This window comes from Heterodontus francisci, chromosome 9 (assembly GCF_036365525.1).
Source record: "Heterodontus francisci isolate sHetFra1 chromosome 9, sHetFra1.hap1, whole genome shotgun sequence".
NCBI lineage: Eukaryota > Metazoa > Chordata > Chondrichthyes > Heterodontiformes > Heterodontidae > Heterodontus > Heterodontus francisci.
In genome coordinates this window covers 5,243,813-5,261,871 of record NC_090379.1, presented here as the reverse complement: position 1 = coordinate 5,261,871, position 18,059 = coordinate 5,243,813, and the positions used below count along the sequence as shown (strand labels likewise).

The following is an 18,059-nucleotide window of genomic DNA, read 5'->3' as shown; positions in this document are numbered from 1 at the left end:
TGTGCAGAAGGGTTTTCTGACACAGTATGTAGACAGGCCAACCAGGGGCGATGCCACATTGGATTTGGTACTGGGTAATGAACCCAGTCAGGTGTTAGATTTAGATGTAGGTGAGCACTTTGGTGATAGTGATCACAATTCGGTTAGGTTTACCTTAGCGATGGGCAGGGACAGGTATATACCGCAGGGCAAGAATTATAGCTGGGGGAAAGGAAATTATGTTGTGATTAGGCAAAATTTAGGATGCGTAGGATGGGGAAGGAAACTGCAGAGGATGGGAACAATCGAAATGTGGAGCTTATTCAAAGAGCAGCTACTGCGTGTCCTTGATAAGTATGTACCTGTGAGGCAGGGAGGAGGTTGTCGAGCGAGGGAGCCGTGGTTTACTAAAGAAGTTGAAGCGCTTGTCAAGAGGAAGAAGAAGGCTTATGTTAGGATGAGACGTGAAGGCTCAGTTAGGGCGCTTGAGAGTTACAAGCTAGCCAGGAAGGATCTAAAGGGAGAGATAAGAAGAGCAAGGAGAGGACACGAGAAGTCATTGGCGGATAGGATCAGGGAAAACCCTAAGGCTTTCTATACGTATATCAGGAATAAAAGAATGACTAGAGTTAGATTAGGGCCAATCAAGGATAGTAGTGGGAAGTTGTGTGTGGAATCAGAGGAGATAGGGGAAGTGTTAAATGAATATTTTGCGTCAGTATTTACAGTAGAGAAAGAAAATGTTGTCGAGGAGAATACTGAGATTCAGGCTACTAGGCTAGATGGGATTGAGGTTCACAAGGAGGAGGTGTTATCAATTTTGGAAAGTGTGAAAATAGATAAGTCCCCTGGGCCAGATGGGATTTATCCTAGGATTCTCTGGGAAGCTAGGGAGGAGATTGCAGAGCCTTTGTCCTTGATCTTTATGTCGTCATTGTCGACAGGAATAGTGCCGGAAGACTGGAGGATAGCAAATGTTGTCCCCTTGTTCAAGAAGGGGAGTAGAGACAGCCCTGGTAATTATAGACCTGTGAGCCTTACTTCGGTTGTGGGTAAAATGTTGGAAAAGGTTATAAGGAGTTCTCCCTGTGTCTGCGTGGGTTTCCTCCGGGTGCTCCGGTTTCCTCCCACATGCCAAAGACTTGCAGTTTGATAGGTAAATTGGCCATTATAAATTGCCCCTAGTATAGGTAGGTGGTAGGGAAATATAGGGACAGGTGGGAATGTGGTAGGAATATGGAATTAGTGCAGGATTAGTATAAATGGGTGGTTGATGGTCGGCACAGACTCGGTGGGCCGAAGAGCCTGTTTCAGTGCTGTATCTCTGAACTGAACTGAACTGAACTGAGACAGGATGTATAATCATCTTGAAAAGAATAAGTTCATTAGCGATAGTCAGCACGGTTTTGTGACGGGTAGGTCGTGCCTCACAAACCTTATTGAGTTTTTCGAGAAGGTGACCAAACAGGTGGATGAGGGTAAAGCAGTGGATGTGGTGTATATGGATTTCAGTAAGGCGTTTGATAAGGTTCCCCATGGTAGGCTATTGCAGAAAATACGTAAGTATGGGGTTGAAGGTGATTTAGAGCTTTGGATCAGAAATTGGCTAGCTGAAAGAAGACAGAGGGTGGTGGTTGATGGCAAATGTTCATCCTGGAGTTTGGTTACTAGTGGTGTACCGCAAGGATCTGTTTTGGGGCTACTGCTGTTTGTCATTTTTATAAATGACCTGGAAGAGGGTGTAGAAGGGTGGGTTAGTAAATTTGCGGATGACACTAAGGTCGGTGGAGTTGTGGATAGTGCCGAAGGATGTTGTAGGGTACAGAGGGACATAGATAGGCTGCAGAGCTGGGCTGAGAGATGGCAAATGGAGTTTAATGCGGAAAAGTGCGAGGTGATTCACTTTGGAAGGAGTAACAGGAATGCAGAGTACTGGGCTAATGGGAAGATTCTTGGTAGTGTAGATGAGCAGAGAGATCTTGGTGTCCAGGTACATAAATCCCTGAAGGTTGCTACCCAGGTTAATAGGGCTGTTAAGAAGGCATATGGTGTGTTAGCTTTTATTAGTAGGGGGATCGAGTTTCGGAGCCACGATGTCATGCTGCAGCTGTACAAAACTCTGGTGAGACCGCACCTGGAGTATTGCGTGCAGTTCTGGTCACCGCATTATAGGAAGGATGTGGAAGCTATGGAAAGGGTACAGAGGAGATTTACTAGGATGTTGCCTGGAATGGAGGGAAGGTCTTACGAGGAAAGGCTGAGGGACTTGAGGTTGTTTTCATTGGAGAGAAGGAGGAGGAGAGGTGACTTAATAGAGACATATAAGATAATCAGAGGGTTAGATAGGGTGGATAGTGAGAGTCTTTTTCCTCGGATGGTGATGGCAAACACGAGGGGACATAGCTTTAAGTTGAGGGGTGATAGATATAGGACAGATGTCAGAGGTAGTTTCTTTACTCAGAGAGTAGTAGGGGCGTGGAACGCCCTGCCTGCAGCAGTAGTAGACTCGCCAACTTTAAGGGCATTTAAGTGGTCATTGGATAGACATATGGATGAAAATGGAATAGTGTAGGTCAGGTGGTTTCACAGGTCGGCGCAACATCGAGGGCCGAAGGGCCTGTACTGCGCTGTAATGTTCTAATTCTAATCCCACTGCCCCACTCTCTCCACATCACCCTGTATCAATCCCAAACTAATCCCACTGCCCCACTCTCTCCCCACCGCCCTGTATCAATCCCAAACTAATCCCACTGCCCCACTCTCTCCCCACCGCCCTGTATCAATCCCAAACTAATCCCACTGCCCCACTCTCTCCACATCGCCCTGTATCAATCCCAAACTAATCCCACTGCCCCACTCTCTCCCCACCGCCCTGTATCAATCCCAAACTAATCCCACTGCCCCACTCTCTCCCCACAGCCCTGTATCAATCCCAAACTAATCCCACTGCCCCACTCTCTCCCCATAGCCCTGTATCAATCCCAAACTAATCCCACTGCCCACTCTCTCCCCACAGCCCTGTATCAATCCCAAACTAATCCCACTGCCCTACAGTCTCGCTGTGGGTCACTCAGTCCTGAAATCAGAAAAACATTTTTAGATGTTTGTTCGGTAAGGGTATCAAGAGATAGGGATCAAAGGCAGATAAATGGGAGTCCAGGTACATGATCTACATGAATGGTCTCCTTTTTCCATGCATCTATGTTCCTAAAACCATTCATAATTTTTTAAATATTTGTTAAATCTCCTGTCAGTCTTCTCTGCTCCTGTGGAAATAATCTCAGTATCCTGAGTCTCTCCTTGCTATTATAGTTTGCCATTCTTGGCATTATCCAAGCAATCTATACTGGACTTTAATGTCCTTCCTACAATTGGGCCCAAAACTATCCCCAGCAGTCTACCTGTGGCTTAATCAATATACAAATTTCCCATTCATTCTTTCGTATTGTGCTCAACACCCTATTTATAAACCTCAAATGCTGTCTTCTCTGTGGTTTTATCCAGGTACAACGACAGAGAATGATGTATTCCAGCCTCCTGCTCCTTAACTCAGATCAACTATCTTGGCCCATCCTTTTTCTTGTGGCTCAGTGCCAGAGTGGACAGTACAATTGCCCATTGACTTCAAAATTCAGAAAGTCAGCCACTCCCAGTCTTTGATCTGTTGGCTTCCTGTCCGAGAATCCCAACTTGAAGCCACTTGGGAGGTCAAGCAAAGACTAGGTTGGACCGAACCAACACAGCTCTCCTGACTGAGCACCATAAAACCCTGCTTTGGGACAGGATCATTGAATATTACAGCATGGAGGGGGGCTATTCAGTCCATCATGCCTGTGCCAGATCTTTGAAAAATCTTTCCCATTAATCCCACTCTCCTGCTGTTTCCCCATCGTCCTGTAGATGCAATATTCCAGAAAGCCAGCGAGTGAAGGACAGAACTGGAGCCAATCTTTGCACACTGTTATAATCATTTATTTACAGAGTTACACAGTACAAGCATACACCTCCTAACGCAACAACCACAGTTTCAAACTGCATCTATTTATAGGAGCTCAAGTGAATCCCCAGTTAATGCCCACCACCTGCATACAAGTAAAAACAATTAACATTCAATTAACAGCAAATATTTCCTTTTCAATCACAACAACTCACTGTGTAAAAAATTCTCCTCACCTCGCCTCTGGTTCTTTTGCCAATCACCTTAAATCTGTGTCCTCTGGTTATTAATCCTCCCATACTAGCAACAGTTACTTCTTATTTACTTTATAAAAATCTTTCGTAATTTTGAACAGCTCTATCAAATCTTTTCCCTGTATCAAATCTTTTCTCCTGTAAGAGGAAGGGACAGAGTGTAGTGTATCCAAATTTGCTGATGATACAAAAATACGTGGGAAGGCATGTTGTGATGAGGACACAAACAATCTGCAAAGGGACATAGATAGGTTAAGTGAGTGGGCAAAAACCTGGCAGATGGTGTTCAATGTGGGAAAGTGTGAAGTCATCCACTTTGGTAGGAAGAATAAAAAGGCAGATTATTATTTAGATGGAGAAAGACTACAAAATACTGCAGTACAGAGGGATCTGGGTGTTCTTGTGCATTAAACACAAAAGGTTAGCATGCAGGTGCAGCAAGTAATGAGGAAGGCAAATGGAATTTTGGCCTTTATTGCTAGGGCGTTAGAGTTTAAAAATAGGGAAGTTTTGTTACAACTGTACAGGGTGTTGGTGAGGCCACACCTGGAGTACTGTGTACAGTTTTGGTCCCCGTATTTAAGGAAGGATATACTAGCATTGGAGGCAGTTCAGAAAAGGTTCACTAGGCTGATTCCTGGGATGAAGGGGCTGTCTTCTCAAGAACGGCTAAACAGGTTAGACCTTTATTCATTGGAGTTTAGAAGAATGAGAGGTGATCTTATTGCAACATATAAGATTTTAAGGGGACTTGACAGGGTAGATGTTGAGAAGATGTTTCCACTGGTGGGGGAATCTCGAACTAGGGGACATAGTTACAGAATAAGGGGGCACACATTTAAAACTGAGATGTGAAGGAATTTCTTCTCTCAGAGGGTGGTGAATCTCTGGAATTCTCTGCCTCAGAGAGTTGTGGAGGCTAAGTAACTAAATGTATTTAAGGAGGAGGTAGATAGATTTGTGAAATCTCGGGGAGTTGAGGGTTAGGCAGAGCAGGGCCAAAAGAGGAGTTGAGGCCTGGGACATATCAGCCATGATCTTATTGAATGGTGGGGCAGGCTTGAGGGGCTGAATGGCCTACTCCTGATCCTATTTCTTATGTTATGTTCTTATGTTCTCTAAAAAAAACAATTCCAGCTTCTCCAATCTCTCCCTATAATTGAAGACCCTCATCCCTGATACCATTTGATATCCTTCCTAAAGTGTTGCATTCAGAATTGGACACAATACTTCAGCTGAGGCCGAAGCAGTGTTTTATAAAGGTTTAGCATAATCCTTTTTGCTTTTATACCCAATGTTTCTCTAGTCTGAGCATTCACAAAGGGAGATAGTTGGAAATTGTCCACTTACCAATCATGGATGTTCCTCTCCGTCTCTTCCCATACCTTCTCTACCGTGTCTAGCCCCTCTTGTGCTTCCCCTCTGAGTGCTGAGTTCATCCCGACCAGCTGCTCAGTCAGTTCCCTCAGCTCACTGAGCTCCGCTGCTTTTGACTGAAGTTCACTGTTCAGATCGTTCAGAGATCTCAGCCTGGGCATCACATAGTCACAATTAACACAAATGCCTTTAAACAAATGTAACAACTGAACCGCGGGAGATTTGATAGAAGTGTTAAGATGATGAAGTGTTAAGATAGAGTTTCCAGTAGCTGAAGGGTGGGTAACTAGAGGGCACAGATTTAAAGTGATTCGCAAAAGAACTAGAGGTGACATGGGGAAAAATATCTCGATGCAATGAGGGATTGGGATCTGGAATGCCCTGACTGATAGAGTGGTGGATAACTTTCAGAAGGGAACTGGACAAGCACTTGAAAAGAAAAGGATTTACTGGACCATGGGAAAGGAACAGGGGAGTGGGACTAATTGGATCGCTCCTTCAAAGAGCCAGCACAGGTACAACAGGCCGAATGGCCTGCATCTGTATTGTATCAATCTATGATTCTAAGGATTTCGCAAACTCTGCTGCCTTACTCACATCTTGTCCCGTTCACAATCACCCCTATGCTCGCTAATCTACAATGACCAACCGACATTAATCAACACTAAATTATAAATTACATTTAACTTTTTGAAAAATTTATCCACAGATATTTTAATCCTCCTTTACTATCGTCCTACCCAGCACTGACTCATATTTATAATTTCATAACATTAAAATGTGGTTAAGCAACATCGTGATTTTAAACTTTCAAATTCCTCCATGGCCTCACCCCTCCCTATCTCTGTAATCTCCTCCATGGCCTCGCTCCTCCCTATCTCTGTAATCTCCTCCATGGCCTCACCCCTCCCTATCTCTGTAATCTCCTCCATGGCCTCGCTCCTCCCTATCTCTGTAATCTCCTCCATGGCCTCACCCCTCCCTATCTCTGTAATCTCCTCCATTGCCTCACCCCTCCCTATCTCTGTAATCACCTCCATGGCCTCGCTCCTCCCTATCTCTGTAATCTCCTCCATGGCCTCACCCCTCCCTATCTCTGTAATCTCCTCCATTGCCTCACCCCTCCCTATCTCTGTAATCTCCTCCATGGCCTCACCCCTCCCTATCTCTGTAATCTCCTCCATTGCCTCACCCCTCCCTATCTCTGTAATCTCCTCCATGACCTCGCCCCTCCCTATCTCTGTAATCACCTCCATGGCCTCACCCCTCCCTATTTCTGTAACCTCCTCCATGGCCTCGCCCCTCCCTATCTCTGTAATCACCTCCATGGCCTCACCCCTCCCTATTTCTGTAACCTCCTCCATGGCCTCGCCCCTCCTTATCTCTGTAAAATCCTCCGGCCACACAGCCCTCCGAGATATCTGCACTCCTCTAATTCTGGCCTCTGGTGCATCCCTGATTTTATTCACTCCACCATTGGACGCCATGCCTTCTGTTGCCTAGACCCCAAGTTCTGGAGTTCGCTCCCTAAACCTCTCCGCCTCTCTCTTTCCTTCTTGAAGACACCCTTTAAAAGCGACCTCTTTGGCCAAGCTTTCGGTCATCTGTCTTAATATCGGCTTATATGGCTTGGTGTCAAATTTTTGCTTTATAACACTCCTACAAGGTGCCTTGGGACATTTTCTTACATTAAAGGTGCTATATAAATACAAGTTGTTGTTAGTCTAAAATCTGTCAAACGATATATTGGGGTTCAGTTTATCTGGGCCTCGTAGAGTGAAAACCACAAGAAGATCTCTCCTTTCCTCCAGTATAATCTTTCGAATGCTTCCATATAGCTGGGGTACCCAGTCCCTGGTATCAGTTTACCTCTCCAGGATCTCCCTACTGTAATACTCAGACCAGATGGTGATAAGCTCTGCTCTATAGCAGCTCACAACCCCTCCCCAGACATCATTACAAATTTCAGATCTGCACCATCATATAGAGAGAGAGATACATTGTGTGACCATGTGTCCGAGGGTCATCTTGACAAAAGTAAAAGCGAAATACTGTGGATGCTGGAAATCAAATAAAAACAGGAAGTGCTGGAAATACTCAGCAGGTCTGGCAGCATCTGTGGAGAGAGAAACAGAGTTAACGTTTCAGATCTGTGACCTTTCATCAGAACTGGCAAATGTTAGAAATGTAATAGTTTTTGAGTAAGTGAAGGGGAAAAACTTCAACTTTGCTTCCAATTTCCACCCGTCTCTCACCTTTACATGGTCCATCTCCGACACTTCCCTTCCCTTCCTCGACTTCTCTGTCTCCATCTCTGGGGATAGGTTGTCTACCAATATCCATTATAAGCCCACCGATTCCCACATCTACCTCGACTACACTTCTTCACACCCTGCCTCCTGTAAGGACTCCATTCCATTCTCCCAGTTTCTCCATCTCTGACGCATCTGCTCTTATGATGCAGCATTCCACAACAGCGCCTCTGATAGGTCGTCCTTTTCCCTCAACCAAGGATTCCCCCGTACTGTTGTTGACAGGGCCCTCAACCATGTCCAGCCCATTTCCTGCACCTCTACACTCACCCCTTCCCCTCCTCCTCCCTTCCAGGGTTTCTCGTCCTCACTTTCCACCCCGCCGGCCTCCATATCCAAAAGATCATCCTCTGTCATTTCCACTTCTTGCAGTGTGATGACACTACCAAACATATCTTCCCTTCTCCACCCCCCCCCCCCATTGTGGTTGTCAGGGCCTTCAACAGGGTTCCCCTTGTCCTCACCTTCCAGCCTCCACCTCCAGCATGATGCCACTACCAAACATATCTTCCCCTCCCATTAGCATTCCAAAGGGATCGTTCCCTCCGCGACACCCTGGTCCACCCCTCCATTACCCCCGACACCTCGTCCCCTTCCCACGGCACCTTGCCATGTAATCGCAGGAGGTGTAATACCTGCCCATTTACCTCCTCTCTCCTCACCATCCCAGGCCCCAAACACTCCTTTCAGGTGAAGCAGCGATTTACTTGTACTTTTTCAATGTAGTATACTGTATTCGCTGCTCACAATGTGGTCTCCCCTACATTGTGGAGACCAAATGCAGACTGGATGACCGCGGTGGGGAACATCTCCACTGAGTCCACAAGCATGACCCTGAGCTTCCGGTTGCTTGACATTTTAATTCATCACCCTGCTCTCACACCTACATCTCTGTCCTGGGCCTGCTGCAGTCTTCCAGTGAACATCAATGCAAGCTCGAGGTTCAGCACTTTATCTGCTGACTAGCACTTTACAGCCTTCTGGACTCAATATTCGGTTCAACAATTTAGAGCATGCCTGCCTTTTTTTAAAAAAAAAACATTTTGCATTATTTTATTTTTTTAACCATGTGCCTGTGTTAAACTACTTTTTCATGTTTTTGCTTTCAGACAGAGCTATTCGTTACTCTGCCACCAACACTCTCTCTGGACTAATGCTTTATCTTTTAATACAACTATTAGCACTCCCTCTGCCTTTTATTCTGTGACATCTCTGTCGTTTAATCTCTCCTGCCCTCCGCCCTGTCACACACCTTCCCTTTTGTTCTTCTTCCCCGCTCCCCCCTTTCATTTGCTCAAAGCCTTTTCTAACCTTTGCCAGTTTTGAAGAAGGGTCACGGACCTGAAACGTTAACTCTGTTTCTCTCTCCACAGATGCTGCCAGACCTGCTGAGTATTTCCGGCACCTTCTGTTTTTATGGCATCTTGACAAAGTTTTATGGATGCTACAAACCTCTGCTGTACTCCGGGAAGTGTGGCTTCACTTAACTGAACCTCTCCAGCACTCTTTTCAATTTCCCGCAGGACGTTGATGAGATGGCTCTGCCTTGTGCAGAATGTTTTGTGTAACCCCTCCTGTGCCGCTCTCTCCTCTTTTTCCAATCCCAGCCTGGCACCCTCTGCTTTGTAGCCCAGTGACACAGCAAGATCCCGGCAGCAAGTCCTTCCACCTGAATTCCCGTCCTCGAGGCAAATCTTAGCCGCAGTCAATGTTTCGTCCAATTCCAGGGCCCTGTCCTGGAGGGGCCTGGTCCCTTCCTCCTCTTCCAACCTCGCTTTACCAGCCTGCACTGCTCCCTCCTGCTCCCGAACACTACCCTCCTTGTGCTCCACAGCTCGCAGTAACTGCAGGAACCCATCGAGGGCTCGGAGGGCCTCCTCGGCAACCTGTACCTGCAACCCAATTTCCTGACACTTCTGTGTGTAACCAAGAGCAACAGCACACACTGCACGGTGATCCCCCCGGTCTAACGTGATGCTGGCCTCACACTCTGTGCTCTGGAGCTCTTCACAACTTTCAATCTGTGACTTAATCTGAGTTTGAAGATTCTGATGAATAAGTAAAAAGATCAGAATTAGAAGAATAACTGAAACTGCTAAACTCCATGACCCCTCTCATGACCCCTCTCACCCAAACGTTAATATTTAGCATGATTGATTGGGTGTCATGTGACAGCTGGGCTCAGTTGTCAGGCAGGTAAATGGAGTTTGGATACAGCTCAATCAGGATCTAATTGCATGACAGCATGCTCGAGGGGCTGAATGGCCTCCTTTCACTATGAATACAAGCAACCTTGAAGGTCATGGCTTCAAGGCTGGAAGTTGAATGTTAAAGATCCTATGGCCCTCTCTGAAGAAGGGCATGGGGCTCTCCTTGTGTCCTGGGACAACACTCATCTCCTGCCCAAAAAGGGACTAAATGGTCATCCGGCTCATTGCTGTGCTGTGTGTGGGATCTTGCTATGCGCAAAACATCTGTGTTCCCTACATATTCTGATCAGTGCACAGCCAAAGTAATTCGCTGCTGACAATTCAACGTGTTGCAGCAGGGAGATTGTTCAAAGTGGATGTGAAGGGCGGAGCCTCTGCCTGCCCCAATCAAGGCCTGTGCTGTAAAAGGAGGGCGTGTGGCCAGGGCCTCCCTGGCCAGAACATTCCTCGCCCCAGGGATATCAGCCCACAGAACAGAAGATGTGGGACTCACCCTGAGGGTGCTGCTCTGGGCTACGGCCTGGATCCAGGGAAACAGTGTGTACAGCACCTCAGTACCCCCCACCTCCCGCAGGCACATAGTGGGCGGGCGAGGAGGCAGGAGGGCAAAGAGCGTTCTTCAATCTGAGGGAGGAATGGGCTCCCCAACTCTCTCCATACCCCCCAGAGCCAGCACCCTCTGTCCCAGCTCGGTCCCTTTCAGCCTGAATTGTTCCTCTAATTGGGCAGGCCAGAATATTTAAATCAGGTGACTCCTCCCCCAGGCCATCACCACATTCACCCCTGGAGCCTGTGCACCGTGGCAGAGTCAGTGCCGGGAATCATTGGCGAGTATTTCTCAGCATTGGATGAGGAACACTGGGGAACGTTTTTTTACACAGCGAATTGTTGAGATCTGGAATTCACTGCTTGAAAAGACGGTGGAAGCAAATTGAATAGTAACTTTCAAAAAAGGAATTAACTAGAATTTTAAAGCACAGTAACAGGCCATTCAGCTCAGCTGGTCCATGCTGGAGTTTATATGAGCCTCCTCCCACCCTTCTTCCTCTCATCCTATCAGCACCTTTCTCATCCGTTTATCCAACTTCTCCTTTTCTATGCCATTCACCTCAACCACTCCCTCTGGTAGTGAGTTCCACATTCTCACCACTCTCTGGGGAAAGAAGTTTCTCCTGAATTCCATATTGGGTTTATTACTGATTATCTTCTATTGCTGACCCCTATTTCTGGTCTCCCCCCACAAGTGGAAACTGGATCTGGATCGGCGCAGGCTTGGAGGGCCGAAGGGCCTGTTCCTGTGCTGTAATTTTCTTTGTTCTTTGTATCTCTGTGCCTACCTTGTCAAACCGTTTTATCATCTTAAAGTCTTCTAACAGGCCACCCTGCGGATCTTTTCTGGAGAAAAAAGCCCCAGCCTATTCAATCTTTTCTGATAGTTAAAGTCTCTCGTTTCTGGTGTCTTCCTTGTAAATCTTTTTCTGCATCTTCTTCAGTACCTCTGTGTCCTTTTAATAATATAGAGACCAGAACCGTTCACAGTAACTCCAAGTGTGATCTAACCAAGGTTCTGTACAAGTTTAACATAACTTCTCTGCTTTTCAATTCCAATCCTCTAGAAATGATATACCAGTGCTTTGTTTGTTTTATTAACCTGCTTTGCGACTTTTAGTGATTTGTGTATCAGTGCACCTGGATATACTGGATATATACTGGATATATACTTGAAAAGAAAAATACGTTGGCATTCCTCCAGTTTTGGCCTCGTGTTCATCTCCCTTTATCTCTCTCTCTCTCTGCCCCACCATTGGCTGCCTGGGCCCTGAGCTCCGAAATTCCCTCTGTAAATCTCTCCACCACTCGCTCCTCCTCTAAGAAGTTCCTAAACCAAGCTTGTGGTCACCTGTGTCAATAGCTCCTTATGTGGCTCAGTGTCACTGTTTGTCTGATTTATCCCCTGGGAGGTACCTTTGGATGTTTTACTACAATAACGGCGCTATATAAATGCTGTACCTTCAGCATCTGCAGGTCCGGCTCGTGCTTTAAGTTGAGTCCAGTCAGGATCTTTGGTTTGTTCTGAAACTGCAGCAGTGAGTTGTGTAGCTGAGTAAGCTGCTGCTCCACTGTTTCCAGCACATTGAGGGCCATACTCATGAATTCCTCTCTGTAACAAACACACAGGATCAATGTGGCAATGTTGGTCACGGACGGTCTTCAGGCATCCTAAAACTGGCATTAGACTCCTCAGTAGCACAGGCAAGGAACTGAAATGCCAGTTTCAGGAGCCACCTGGGAAACTAGCTGGTGGCTCGCCTGCTCTGCTCAGGCTTTCCTAGCCTGGATGTGGCCTAGCAAACAGCTGCCACCAAAAATGGTAAGTAATTGCTTAATTTTAAATGTTAATGTGGAGCGCCATAGAACTCATGCAGGCCGTGATCAACACCCCCTCTTCTACTGTCCTCTCCCCTGGCACCCGCCCATTCTCCCATGAGTTACACTGTTTGCTAGGCCCAAAATTCGATCCTCCTGCAGAGGCCAATGGAAAGTAGCAAGTTTCCCTAGAATATTTAGTTGAGGCCCAAGGCCCGATTTCGGGCCAATATCAGACCTCCCTGCTTGGGTGGGTCAGTTACTCCAGCAGCAGCGGGTTTGGGCCCTCCAACTATCTTCTATCCCAATGACTGCACAGGAGATAGCAGCTCAGTTCCTTGCTGACAGCAGTGGATCACAGAGCTTCCTGTAAAGAGAGATATGGCAACAGTGGAAAATAGCAACAGTGATGGTGGGTAAGATTTCAGAAACAATAATCAGGGGGAAAAATCAACAGGCACTTGGAGAGGCTCGAGTTAATTAAGGAGAGCCAGCACAGATTTGTAAAAGGAAGATCATACTTGACTAATCTAATTGAATTTTTTGATGAAGTAACAGTGAAGGTTGATGAAGGGAATGTGGTAGATGTTGTTTATATGGATTTTAAAGGAAGCATTTGATAAAGCAGCACATGAAAGGCTGGTTAACAAAACTGAGGCTCATGCAATAGGAGTGTCCGTGTCCAATTGGATAAAAAAATTGGCTTAAGGACAAAAAAACAGCAAATTGTGGTAAATGGTTGTTTTTCAGACTGGAGGATGGTAGACAGTGGTGTTCCCCAAGGTTCAGTGCTGGGATCAGTGCTTTTTTTGCTATACATAAATGACTTGGATCTTGGAATACAGAGAAAAATCTCAAAATTTGCCAATGACACCAAACTTGAAGGAGTGACAAACAGTGAGGATGATGTGAATCGCCTGCAACAGGACATAGATAGGCTAGCAGAATGGGCAGACAAGTGGCAGATGGAATTTAATTCTGACAAGTGATGCATTTTGGCAGAAGGGATAGGGTGAGGCAATATAGACCTAATGACACAGTTCTAAAGAATGTACAGAGGGACCTTGGGAGTGCATGTCCATCGATCTTTGAAGGTGGCAGGACATATTGAGAGAGTGGTTAGTACAGCAAATGGAATCTTCATAAATAGAACATTGAGTACAAATGCAAGGAAGTTATGCTGAACCTTTATAAAGCTCTGGTTAGGCCACAACTAGAGTATTGTGTCCAGTTCTGGTCACCACACTTTAGGAAGGATGTGAGGGTCCTTGAGAGGGTGCAGAGGAAATTTATCAGAATGATTCCAGGGATGATGGATTTTAGTTACAAGGTTAGGTTGGAGAAGCTGGGATTGTTCTCCTTGGAGCAAAGGAGATTGAGAGGAGATTTGATAGAGGTGTACAAGATTATGACAGGTTTACATAGGTTAAACAAGGAAAAGCTGTTCCCATTAACTGATGGTACAAGGACTAGGGGACACAGATTGAAGATTTTGGGCAAGACATGCAGGGGCAATATGAAGAACAACATTTTTACGCAGTGAGTGGTAATCAGCTGGGACTCGCTGTCCACAAGGGTGGTGAAAGCGGAGACGATCAATGACTTCAAAAGAAAATTGGATGGGCACTTGAAGGAAATAAACTTGCAGGAATACAGGGATCGAGCAGGGGAGTGGGACTGACTGCAGTGCTGTGGAGAGCCAGCATGAACTCGATGGGTCGAATGGCCTTCTTCTATGCTGTAAATGACTCTGACATTGTGCAAAAGAAAGAGGATCACAGAGAGAGAAGCTAAGGAAAGAATGAGAAAGGGAAGACTGAAAAAACAAGGAAGGAACAAGGAACAGGGACTGAGAAAGCCAGAGAGCAGCGATGAACAGTGTTACACCAGTGTGCTTTGTTGAATGATAATTTCCTTTAATCCACTGACTGGAGATCTGAATTTATATTTTTTCTAAAAAGATGTCTTTAAAAGACCAGCTAAAAAGATGATTTTGCTGGCAGCTTAACTTTAACTTAATTTGCAACACTGTATCATACACTGCAATGACTGTGAGGAGGAAGACAAAATGTCTGCTAATTCCCCAGCAAGAACCAAGACCAGGAAGTTTAAAGGAACTGCTTGTTCTTTTTTGCACGAGAGAAATACTGCTAACTACTAGGTTTTGAATCACTGAGTCATGTGACAAGCCCCTCCCTATTTGTGGTTTTAAGCTGGTGTTTTCTCTGCAGCAGAGGAGAAGCAACTGGACTCGGACATGAGTAGACCCTAAATGGGGGTACCTCTCTCTCTCTCCCCATTCCAGCTTGAATTTCTACTTGTTGACTGAGCACCTTTGCATTCTCCGGCTACAATCAGAAACCCTGTTGGAGAAAATCAACCGCACTGCTATCTCCAAGACATTTACCGAAACAGTCATCTACCTCTTCAAACTAAAAGACGCAGGACCACTGAATTCAGCTAGAAGTCAGTCGAATCACCAAACTCCATAGACTGTATATTTTTTTTTAATGGAGTCTAGCTTAACCAATCTACCTTTCCCCACTCTGTAATCTATTTGTGTGTGTGTGAGTGAAAGTTGGCACCTTGTTTATTATTTTTATTAGTTCGGTTTAGGTACTATAAAAAGTTAACCGTTTTCTTTATTAACTCCAGAAAACCTATCCGATTGGTTCTTGTTATGATCATAGCAAGTGAGTAATCAAACACCTACTGAATTGGCCAATACATCCACTTCAAGAAAGATTTAAACCTATTATGGTCTAACAAAGAGGGGGAAAAGAGGAAAGCCCTTTTGTAACAAACAAAACTTGACTGTAACAAACAGCAACTAAGAGAGAGAGAGAGAGAGAGAAGTGAGAAACTGAAACTGAGAAAGAGCGCAGCAAGGAACAGGGAGTTGAGGCAGAAGGTCGGCCATGAACGTATTGAATGGCGGAGCAGGCTTGAGGGGTCAAATGGTCTACTCCTGCTCCTATTTCCTATGTTCTTATGGAACAGGGACTGAGAAAGGGAGAGGGGAGCTAGGAACAGAAACTAAGGAGTTGATCTCAAAAGACTGATATCCCAAATGGAAAATGTGAACAGAGTTGGTATTTATCCTTTTACTGCCTTTTAAAAAAATTTTCCCCTTCCATTTCCCCCTAACCAGGAAGTGGCAGAACTGACTGTTTAACCCAGAGCCCCAATTTGAATCTTTAACCCATTTTAAGTGTCATTTTACCAGAAATTAAGGCACGGAGGCAGGACAGAAAATCCTGCAAAGTCCTATGACCTCCCAAACCCCAATTCCCATTTGGTAAAATTCCAGGGAGCATGAATTTGTAAAACACCACTTCTTAACTGGTGACAAGATTATTGAGGCAGACCGGGGTAGGTGGCTGGGTACCTGTGGTGGAGGGTTTGCAGTAGCTCCGCCGATTCTCCTCTCAGTCTGTTGGTTTCGGATATTCTTGTGTGCGGTGCCGCTACGGGTAACCTCTGCAGTTCCGTCACCACCACATCAAACGCAGAGAGGAGAGAGGTAACCTCAGCCCGGGCAGCCTAACAAATCAGCAGTAAGGAGAGGATTGAGGCTCAGTGGCAAAAGAATAGAATTCCATTACATAGATTCTACAGCATGGAGACAAGCCATTTCAACTCAACTGGTTTACACTCCACGTGAACCTCCTCCATTCTAACTCCCTCTTCCCAATCCATCCCCACCCGGCATATCGCTCTTCCTTCCTCCATGTGTATGCATCAAGTTCGTAGGTTTTGATGAAAGGTCACTGTCCTGAAACGTTAACTCTGCTTCTCTCTCCACAGATGCTGCCAGACCTGCTGAGTATTTCCAGCACTTTCTGTTTTTATTTCAGATTTCCAACATCGGAGGTATTTTGTTTTTGTGTTTTATAACCAGAAATCTCTGGCTATGAGACAGGGATTTTTTTCAGAGGTCACTAACAGACATGATTCCTGGTGTCTGGAATTTAGGTGATGGAGAGATGGGATTTGTTTTCTTTGGAAAATAGGAGACTTTGATGGCCTAGAATGAGAGTTTGCAATGGAAACTGGCTAAGCTGATCCTGGTTAATTGTTCACATTTCGGGTAAAGGGATCCCTTATCACCCAGACTCACCCAGGATAACGCTGCCAACTCTGGTTTCATCACAGACGTCCTGCCTCCAATTGCCCAACCTGTCAAACAGCCTTACCTTCCCCCATCTGGACCTTGGGGTTCACGTGCATAGATCTTTGAAGGTGGCAGGGCATATTGAGAGACTTGGGATTCATAAATGGAGGAATTGAAAACGGGGAAGTTATACTGAACCTTTATTAAGCTCTGGTCAGGCCATAGCAAGAGTATTGGGTCCAGCGTCCACCCCACTTTAGGAAGGATGTGAGGGTCCTTGAGAGGGGGCAGAGGAGATTTACCAGAATGGTTCCAGGGATGAGGGAATTTATCTACAAGATTAGGCTGGAGAATCTGGGATTGTTCTTCTTGGAGCAAAGGAGATTGAGGGGAGATTTATTCAAGGTGTACAAGATTATGGCAAGGTAGACAAAGAAAAGCTGTTCCCAGTACAAGGACTAGAGGACACAGATTGAAGGTTTTGGGTAAGGGATGCAGGGAGATGTGAGGAGGAACTTTTTTATGCAGCGAGTGGTAATCACCTGGAACTCGCTGCCAACGAGGATGGTGGAAGTGGAGACGATCAACGATTTCAAAAGGAAATCGGATGGGCACTTGGAGGAAATAATTTTGCAGGGCTACAGGGATGGAGTGGGGAAGTGGGACTGACTGGATTGCTCTATTGAGAGCCGGCATGGACTCGGGCCGAATGACCTCCTTCTGTGCCGGAATGACTCTGTGACTTTACCTCTCATATTTTTATTATTCATAAACTAAAGTATTCAAACATAATGAATAAAAACATTTTTAACACCACCTATGATTTTTCTCCTGGGTTTTGCTCATACTTCAATTCCTGAAAACTCCAGGGTAATCCTGAAGGATTACCAGCCGTAAGCCAGAAACCAGGATATTCACTGTCTCCACAGATCTTTCTTTAAATCCATGATAATCAGGAAGCAAATCGCAGGGTATGTCCACACTTCAGGAACTGTACAGAATCCACTGTTAGAGACAGGTGTGCCCAACAATCTAGCCTCACTTACACCAATCATTGATCCCAATGTCGAGGGCTGAGTGTGAGTGGATTGACTTACTGAGCAGTCACATTTCATACCTGCATCTCCTGAAACTTCTCCCTCAGGTCTGATATGGTTGGTTGGCTGTGAAGATCCATCACAATCAAACCTTCCACCCTCTTCAAACTTGACTCAAAAGTCTCTTTTGCTGTTTCATACCTAAGTAGAAAGAATTAATAAATTTAATTACCTTGGTAATGTATGTTCTCAGTAAAATATTGTTGAGAAATGATAAACTTGGCAAGCAAGCATTAGTGGCAGGAAATGTAAAATAAAACTTCTTCACACCTCAGAGCTTCTGACTAATGAGGTAAACCAGCATAGGCCAAAGAGATGGCAGTGAATGGGAAGGGGTTTGATCCATTGGGATTGTGTACAATGGGAGTGAATGGGAAGGGGTTTGATGCATTGGGATTGTGTACAATGGGAG

General features: G+C 45.5%; 1 protein-coding gene across 1 annotated transcript in view; it reads right to left on the bottom strand.

Annotated features, from left to right (window-relative positions):
- The window catches only part of LOC137374040 (nesprin-2-like), a 133,581-nt gene that overhangs the window by 79,670 nt on the left and 35,852 nt on the right, over positions 1-18,059 (bottom strand). Inside the window, exons 12-16 of the mRNA XM_068039824.1 lie at positions 17,668-17,788; positions 15,825-15,979; positions 12,080-12,230; positions 9,312-9,907; positions 5,521-5,700 (exon numbers count right to left, since the gene is read on the bottom strand). Coding sequence (XP_067895925.1) covers positions 5,521-5,700; positions 9,312-9,907; positions 12,080-12,230; positions 15,825-15,979; positions 17,668-17,788 — 1,203 coding nt within the window. The remainder of the gene's footprint in view (positions 1-5,520; positions 5,701-9,311; positions 9,908-12,079; positions 12,231-15,824; positions 15,980-17,667; positions 17,789-18,059) is intronic.